Source organism: Eschrichtius robustus, chromosome 9 (assembly GCF_028021215.1).
Source record: "Eschrichtius robustus isolate mEscRob2 chromosome 9, mEscRob2.pri, whole genome shotgun sequence".
NCBI classification, from domain to species: Eukaryota; Metazoa; Chordata; class Mammalia; order Artiodactyla; family Eschrichtiidae; genus Eschrichtius; species Eschrichtius robustus.
Genome location: NC_090832.1, coordinates 42,158,953 through 42,168,209, shown reverse-complemented (window position 1 = coordinate 42,168,209; position 9,257 = coordinate 42,158,953). Strand labels below are relative to the sequence as shown.

Genomic DNA, 9,257 nt, shown 5'->3' with positions numbered 1-9,257 from the left:
TTTCTAAGCTCCTGCCAGGCTTTTCTCTCTGGGCCTGGATCCTGCTTCCAGCATCCTTTAAAGAGACTTAAATAGACCTTCCTAATCTTACTCTGCCTCCTACTAGGCTGGACAACTCTTTCATTGATTAGACATTGTTCTGTGTGCCCTCCCCTGCTCCTTGAAATGAGATGTGGGTAATGTGGCAACATGCCTAGACTACTTTTAAGTTTACTGTGCTCCAATGGGACTACTGATCTCTTCCCAGAGTGGCCTTGCCTTACTGTTAGATTTTTCTCAGCTCACGGTCTTGAAGATCCTGAGTGTCACCAATGCTTGGCCAACTATAATTAGAACCAGGAAATTGGTTGAGATCAATCATTAATTGCAGTAGCTTAGCAAGGTGTTTTGGATGTGGTCTGAGTTGAGTGGTTATAATTGAGTTGATCTCCTCTATTAAACAATGTGAAATATATTTTATCTATTGGCAAGAAAATTCTTTTGAGATAATAAAGAGTGGAAAGTACCATTCGGTGAGGAATTTTCTATCTAACTCTACCCCACTGTGGAGTAAAACTCAGTGTGACTGCTTTTCTTTTAGCCACAGAGGCTGATCCATTATCCTTTCCACTGTTGTAGCTCCAAGAGACAAAGAAGTTCTAGAGCCAGTGCAGGGCTTCTGTTCTTTCTTCAGTGGCTCTTGAGTTAGAATTTGCTCCAGAACCTGCTCTAGAACAATTAGGGGCAATTGAATTTTCAGCTCCCATTTGGCAATCGCCTGACTACTAAGGACCTACTCTCCTTTAGCTTCTTCTCTACCCACCTGAGCCTCCTCAGAACCAGAGTTCTTCCCTGGACAAAGCTGACTGGTGATTAACATGACAAAGAAGAGTGCTTTCAGCACCTGCTACCTCCATCTAGTTGCTGGCTCTTTTGTTTCCTGTACCTCAAATCCCTTCTTCCATATCAGAGCCCACTCTCAGATTTCACTTGAGAAAGAGCAGAGTACTTTCAGTACAAAGTGTAAGTCAATAATAGCTATTATCCTATTTTTATTATATATACATATAAGTATACTTATATTATCTCATATATCTCATATTATCTCTCTCTCTCTCATTATATAGACTATACTTACAAACACAAAAGATATGAAGTTTTTAAAAATAGGAGGCACATTAGCAAAACAATCAGTAGAATTAGGGTAATAAACCAAGATCTAAATAATGAGGATGGGGAAATTTGAGGGAGAGAAAATTTGATTAAAAACATAGGTTAAGAACACTAGATGTAATTGAGAATTAATTTTTTCTCTAAGTTATCTGATATGCAAGGCCAAAACTACAACATGATCAGGTTTATAACCTTATTTTGTCCCAGATCAAAAGAAACATACCCTTTTAAAATGAGAGATAAAATGTTAAAAAATAAATATATGTATACACACACATTGTATATATACATACATTATATGTATACACACACTATATATTTCTAGATGTTTGTGGAATATATTTATAGAATATATATATGTATTTAGTGTGTGTGTACATATGCATATATATGTATATATATATATAGCACATTCCCATGATGCCATTCTCTAGTCAGAGTTTTTAGGCGTTTTAGGACATACCTATTTCTGAAACTGTACAAAAAATGCAGGTCATAAGATTATCCTTTGGTGAAGTCACCTTGGCTTTGAGAGTTGGGTAGGAATAGACCATTGTTAGTAGTTGTCATGGTTTTGATATTATTTATTCAGTGTTGACTTTGTACTTCAGCCTGGCCCTGGCAGCCATATTGGCTGCTGTAATGCAGTTGTTTGGATATATTTTCTGCTCAGGTTTGGTGACCTAACCAAACAGGTTTTCTTTGGGTTGAGGGTAACAAGTTAATTTCAGCAACTTTAAAAGTATTTTCTGCTTGTTTTTTTTAGAAGATGTAAATACCTCATTGAGGATTTCTTTGTTTATAGTTCTTTTATTCTTCCAACACTAAGTCAGATGTCATTAGTGGGATTGATTTTCTGTTAGAACACATTTTAATCTGTGCACACATATATTCCTCTTAGAAAAAGAAAAAAAATATCCATTTACTAGTTCATTTACTAGAGTCCAAAGGTACATGAAAAAGAAGAAAACAGGGGAAAGACCCATTCACTTTTTTTTTTAATTGCCTTTTTATTGTTGTCAATGCATCCCAGTTCAGGGAGAAAAAAAAAAAAAGCTTACCTAAACAAATAAAATTGTTAAATAAGCTGATTAAAAAATAGGATCAGTAGCATAGGTTTGGGGGATTAAATGTTTATTAAATCAAACTTTTAAATCATATCTACCTACAATCTGTAAACAAATATAGTACATGTGTAGGTAAAAGTCTCTTAGATTAGAACTAGTGGAAAAACTGAAGATTCCTTTGTACAGTGGCACCTCACTACTCCTTGGGCCAATGCCATGGGGGCATGTTATAGCTAAGAGTTAAATGAAAAACCAGAAGGAGTTTAGCTCAATTTCACCTGCTATGATGGATTCCAAGGCAGGTATTTGTTCCACATTATAGTAGGTTGGATTATGGCAAGGCAACAGTGTAGTTTTTACATTAACAGATTGGCTGAAAAAGTATAAATTAAGCTTCTTTTCTAGATGTCTCTCTCTTCCCTATTACCATAATTAGTAAGAAAGATGAATTAAAATAAATGGTGGACTACAGGTGGTTATAAAAATAGATAACTTGTAGAGTAATAAACATCTACAGTTAGCAAAGCACAAACATAAAATTTACCTTTTTCCATATGTGCGGAATATTATAAGTATGTTCAAGTGGTACAGCCAGAGACTTCAGAGTGGTAATAAGGCATTTATAAAGAAAAAACGCTCAAGTACAAAACCCAGAGTAGGAAGCTGAATGCAGATGAGAATATACAAAAGACAAAATCCTAATTCCTCATATCTGGTTATCCTACTTAATAGACTCCACAATTAATTTACAGCCTGTTATGTATCTTAAAAAGTAACACTTTGTTACCTATGTACAAACTTTTAAAAAGATTATGAGACAAGCAAAAATTGACTTAACAGTGGCACTAAAATCAATGAAACTTATATGATTTTGTGTGCTTTCACATACTTCTGTATATAGGAGTTTAAAAAATTCCTGCAAAATCTATTCAAAAAATCATTTCAAGTATAGAAGAAAAAAAGTCCCAAGCTGGAAAATAAAAAAGGATCAAAATCTCAAAGTGACTGAAAATCCATGAATATATAAGTGATATTCATAGGTTCCCTTAATATTTATCAAGTGCTATGTAAGGTAACTGTAATGTTATACTGAAGCCAATCTCATTTAAGAGATACAGTAATTCCTATTCTAATTCTAGGATTAAAAGCACTTAGTCCACACAACGTGTGTTTCGGCGAAGTTGACATCCACTTACTCATACCTGAGAGTGTCATCTCAAAGCTTTATCAAGGGTCTTTGGCAGACCTGAACTGTAAAGGTTCAGAACGAATAATACCACAGGTAGTCATTCATCCTCATTTCTTGCAGAGAGTGAAGGGTATACTTGAGCTGTCCTAAGGTCACCTCAGCCAGGAACAGTGTTCCTTGGAAACTTTGGTAAGTTTTCTTGCCAAAAGAAATCTCCATAATCTTATATGTCTGGGACTTGCTGGGTTAAATAAACAGGTTCCACTAACAAACTAACATACATTCTACCCCTTCAAGAGGGGTGTACAGATGCAGCTTTTCCCAAACTCAGTGGACCTTTGGAGGGAACACCGGAATCACCGCTGGGTCCTGGGACACGTATTTCCTATGGAACATGGTTGAGAAATGCCAATGTCAATCTAAAGTAAATTTTCTAAAGTAGTGGTTCTCAAATTGTAATGAACATTGAAACACACAGAAGACATGTCAAAGCATAGGTACAAGATCCCACTTCAGAGGTCTGGATTGGGACCTGGGAACCCGCATTTCTAAGAGACTCCAGGTGAAGCTGATGGAGAGAGGTCCACACTTTGAACGGTATCCTTCTAGATAAGGACCCACACAAACCTCAGCTGCAGGAAGCCCGACTATGGCCTCAGTAAAGGCTGTGTGTCCTACAGCCAGTTAGCAGGAGGTCAAACCAGCCCAGTGATGTCTGAGCAGGTCCTGGCACCTTGGTAGGGGGAGGACCACTGGGCTTTACTCTGGCTCTGCCCCTACTCACCAGGCAACCAGGCACACAGTGACTGCATCTTAAATGATGAATAATAGCAGCCCCCTTTCAGGGGCTCTGTGAGGCTCAAAGGAAATGTTTGCATAAAAGTACTACCTGACAAAAAGCATCATACATGTGTCATTAATCAGAAGAATGTGTCAGTCACAGCAGGAAAATCCCAGATGAGTTTTCTGTCTTCTGCTACTGCTGAGCCTTTATGAAAGCACATTCTGGTAGCTAATGAAGAGAAAAAAGGCTAAAAATGCAGAAAACTGTAGTGAGAGGAATATATATAAGTGGATTACCTAATTAAAAATACGTAATTGTTTAAAATAATAAATCAACCCACAATCGAAGTAGTTAATTATGCTGGCTCTGAGATAGTATTTAGAAGTTACAGTATGTTGATCTTTGAACCCACTCACTCTGCCGCTCTACCATGTTAATGCTGGTTAAATTTTAACCTCAAGAGAATGAGAAAAAAAATCCCTTCACTGAGATACATATGAATTAGATCCAAAACTTTTAGCTGCGATAGTTCCAATCTTATAAGCTACCACAGTGGGAAAATTTCAAAAGTAATTTTTAAAAAGGGCCTTTAATTTTGGTTGATAGAAACATCCACAAAATGAGAAAGGAACACACACTCACACGTTCACATATGTGCATCTAGTTGTTGCCCAGTAACATCTTAGCCAATGAACTTCATCTCACAATTCAAAAATGAACTTGTAAAAATTCATAGCATCCATGATGGAGTTACGATGCTGCAAACATCTTGTTGGCAAGTCCCAGTTTCCACTGAATCCAAATGATTGATGCCTTTCCCTGACATGTTGCATAGTTCACTTTATATATGCTCTGGATGGCTCTGGAGACAAGACAACATCTCTTGAACGGGCCTACCTTCGTAACAGATCTGGTACACCGCAGTGAACAGTGGAAACTTGTCCAGCAGCTCCTTCTGTTTGAGGATGCGGTACACCTCAACAGAAGTCTGAGGTCCTTGCAGCTTCTGCCCATTCAGCATCTCCCTCTCCAGTTCTTCAATGGTCCTTCCAGCCCCGGCAAAGGCCTCTGCTACCTTGTGGTTCCGGCCCCCATAGCAGGTGGTGATCAGGTCGGCTACGCCGCAGCTCTCCAGAAAGGTGGCTGTGGACACCTGGCCCTTGCAGAAGATCCTGGTGAAGGCGATCATTTCCATGAGCCCCAGGCGGATGACGGCGGCTTTGGTGTTGTCGCCACAGCGGAGGCCGTCGCAGAACCCAGCTCCCACGGCCACAATGTTCTTCAGGGCACCACAAAGTTCAACAGTGTCTGCATCATCAACCACCGTAATTCGAAAATTTGGAGTCTGCAGAAGTTCTTTGAAGAGAAGGCCATTCTCTGTTACCCTGCAGCCGATGGTGGTCTCACAGAACTTCCCAGCAGCCACCTCATTGGCAGCGTTGGCTCCCATGAGCACACTGATGTCAATGCCCATCTTCTCTCGGATGATGTTGGAAATGAGCTTCAGCCCCTCGGGACCCTCGTCTATGCCCTTGATGAGGCTGATGCCCAGCGCGCCCTTGGGCACTTTCCCAGAGATCTCGTCACAGATCCTGTGAATGAACTGGTGGGGGATGACAAACACCAGCAGGTCTGCATCCCACACAGTCTCACTGAGGCTCGGGATAGCAACCACATTTTCTGGCAGCTTGTGTCCAGGGAGATATTTTACATTTTCATGGTCATTATTTATGATGTCTGTCAGTTTTCTCCCATTAACTGTTTCTTCAAAGACCCACATCTTGACCACGGAGGCAAACTTCTCAAGTTTCTTGACATTATTACCAATTATTTTTGCAACAGCTGAACCCCAGTTCCCCGAGCCCACGATGCACACTTTCAGGGGAGATGTTGCCATGGCCAGGCAGGAACGCTGCAGCCTGGCTTGCACCTCCCCAGCCAGCAGGCCGCCTGTCTCCGCCTGCTCGGCCCAGGCCCATTCGCTTTCACCTGAAAGGTAACAGGATAGTAATATTGAAAGGAGTATCAACTAATAGGTACAGATAAAAATTAATAGTGTTCTGTGGGGAGGGATAAGTTAGGAAGTTGGGATTAACATAAACACACTACTATATATAAAATAGATGAAAAACAAGGACCTTCTGTATAGCACAGGGTACTATACTCAATATTTTATAATAACCTATAAGGGAAAAGAAACTAAAAAAGAATATATATATATATATCTGAATCACTGTGATGTACACCTGAAACTAACACAACATTGTAAATCGACTATACTTCAATAAAACAAAAATTTAATAGTATTCTACCTATAGTTCTTTCATTTTTTTATTATATTTATGAATAATTTGATGAAAAATCAGCCATAAAGTTAGAATTCAAAGAACTTACTCTTTTAGAAGCATTTAACTTAAGGTAAATATGATTTAGCAATGGGTATTGATCTTCCCTTGGCCCTGGGGCTTTTAAGACACTGTGCCCACATATATGAACATGAAGCTCTGAAAAACTAACCACAGCTGTTGTGTTAGTGGCTTCTCCTCTTAGAAATTCCTTCTGATATTTCTGCACTCTTTCCAGATCTATTGCTCCCTGGAGTTATGTTCCTGGATCCCTGGTAGCTCCTGGCTTTACTGGTCTGTTCCAGGTACTTGCCTTAGGGGCATTTGTTCTGATGATCAGTCTGGACAATTAACCTTCATCCCAACACCTCAGACAATATTTTGTTACTTACACATTACATTCATCATAGCAGAAGCTAAAAGATAACTATTCTTTACCCAGTAGACTGCTTTATTTTTAAACCTTTTTCTGGATGTTGCCTTCTTTCTTGGGGAAGTAGAGGGCATTTAAGAAGCATCCCTGGTATATACTGTGTTCGATCACTCTTATTTTTATATCATGTCTTACCTGTAGGTGAAATCTGTAGGTGTCTAAACATATCAGTGCTTTTTAAGAGGAGAATTAAGTAGACATTCCCTTAAGGGGAATATTCAGCACATAATTAGAGACAAGGTGTAAAGGGCAAATATTGCAGGGAGATATTATATGTGGGGTTCAATTCATCCTAAGATGTAGATGACTGATACCTGATCCTTTCCATAGTCACATGGGTGGTGATGAGTGGGGGCAGAAAGAAAGAGAGGCAGAAAGAGACAGACAGAAACACACACACACACACCAGAAAACGAGGATACTACATGTTTTTAGAAGAAATCTGGGGCAATATGGAGAAGGAAATTTGGGGGGGGTGTGTGTGGAAGAGATGAACTCAAAGGCTGGGAAGCTTCATAAACTTTGCCTACTTCAAAATGGTGTCTGAAATCAGCTCTGCATAAAATGTAAATAAGTTTTCCATTGTCCTTCTTGTTACTTGCCTCCCTTGACCAAAATAGTTGGAAGTTGATTGTACATGCAGATTTGGGAAGAAAACTCTGAAGATTCAAGTGTATAAAGAGCCAGTAATCACCCCGTAATGTGGAATAGGCACTCACCGATTCTTGATTTCCTTCCCCACCTCAGGCCCTACCTGCTTTTCCCCGTAGCAGTAAATGGCACGTCTAGACTTTGCAGTCATTGTGATTCCTGTGTCTCCCTCAGACTCGGGAGGATGTGGGGTGGGCACTGCCTTCTCATCACACTTACAGCATAAAACGCAAATTTGTTCCGAAAGCCTACAGGCCCTTCAGGATTTGGCTTCTGGCCAGTCTCTGACTTCATGTCCTTCCCCTTGCTCTTCATACTCCAGTTCCATTGACTCTCTGCTGTTCTTGGATCACACATTCATGCTCCACCTCACGGCCCTTGCGCATGGAGTTCTCTCTGCCTGTAGTGCTCTTTCCCTGGATATTCATCCTGTTCACTTCATTCAGGTTTCTGCCCACATATCACCACGTTAGAGAGGCCTTCCTTGGTCACGCTACCTAAAATAACACTTCCCATTACTCTCTGTCTGTTTATCCTGCTTATTTTTCCATTGTTGCATTTGCCGCCTAACATGATATAGTATTACCTATCATTATATTATATATTTATATATGTATTGATATTGCATGTTTCCCCCACTAAATGGTGTTATATCTATTTTCTTTATATCTGTTTCTTTTTTGTGATCTCAAGATTTGTTAAGTGAATAAACAAATGGACAAGCAAGACAGTGACTTTCTTGGAAAGTAGCCATAAGCTAGAACCATGTACAGTTGAAACAGCTTTACGGTAAAGGCAAGGATAAATAGCAAGTAATTGCATTGTTCTCAGAGTGCCGGATATGGAAACTACTTATTGCCTAATCCTAGGTACTGCCCGCTCTTCCTGGCCTCCAAGAAGAGGTGTTACTATCTGGTGGGCCAGAGGCCAGAAACGGTAACTTGGTGCCTCCTGGGGGAAACTGACCCTCATGTAGAAGGGGGACGATAGTAATCCAGGGAAGGTCTTTGCAACTTCTTGAACCACAGGTTTCTGATGAATAGCTTATGGAGCAGGTGCTTTCTTGAGCAAGTGCAAATCACAAGCACTTAAAATAACAAAACAAAACCTGAAAGAAACAATGAGTACCCATTCTGAGGAATTGTGGGGAGGAAGGAGAAAAGTTTCAAGCCAGAAGTGCTATGGTGATTATCTTATAACTTGGCTTGATAACACAAACTCTGGTGGTGGCCTGTGGGGACATGCTCCAGTCTGGGCTATTTAGAACATGGTAAGAATGCGTTAAAAATAGAAGAGATAGACTAATTACCTACTTGTACAAGGTAAAACCATATGACCTTTGTAGACAGAGAAGTCCCTCTGCCTTTGTCAAGTAGAGAATAGACTTGAAATATACTGATAAATATATTGTGTATTGAATTTGGGAGGCCATGAGTGGCCAGGCTCTTAGTATAGAGGGAAATGTGAATTTCAGCCTCGAGATGAATTTATGGAACATGAGAGAGCTCAGCCACAGCAGCAATGAAAGAATTAGAAAATAAAATCCAGGAAGAACAAAATTCAAATTTGAGTCAATAGTTGTCTTCCAATTACAAAGCATTCTTTTGCAGACAATAATGAACTGCTGTTTATCCCC

General features: G+C 39.7%; 1 protein-coding gene across 2 annotated transcripts; it reads right to left on the bottom strand.

The window, feature by feature from the left end:
* Window positions 1-5,033: 5,033 nt before the first annotated feature.
* Window positions 5,034-6,089, bottom strand: LOC137769467 (glycerol-3-phosphate dehydrogenase 1-like protein). Of its 2 annotated transcripts, XM_068551360.1 has the most exons (2): window positions 5,865-6,089; window positions 5,034-5,795 (listed from the first exon to the last, which is right to left on the bottom strand). In XM_068551360.1, exons 1-2 carry the CDS (start codon window positions 6,087-6,089, stop codon window positions 5,034-5,036), a joined length of 987 nt encoding a protein of 328 aa, XP_068407461.1. The 2 variants fall into 2 exon arrangements, with proteins under 2 accessions (XP_068407461.1, XP_068407460.1); XM_068551359.1 differs by having other exon boundaries at window positions 5,034-6,089.
* Between the last annotated feature and the right edge of the window lie 3,168 nt (window positions 6,090-9,257).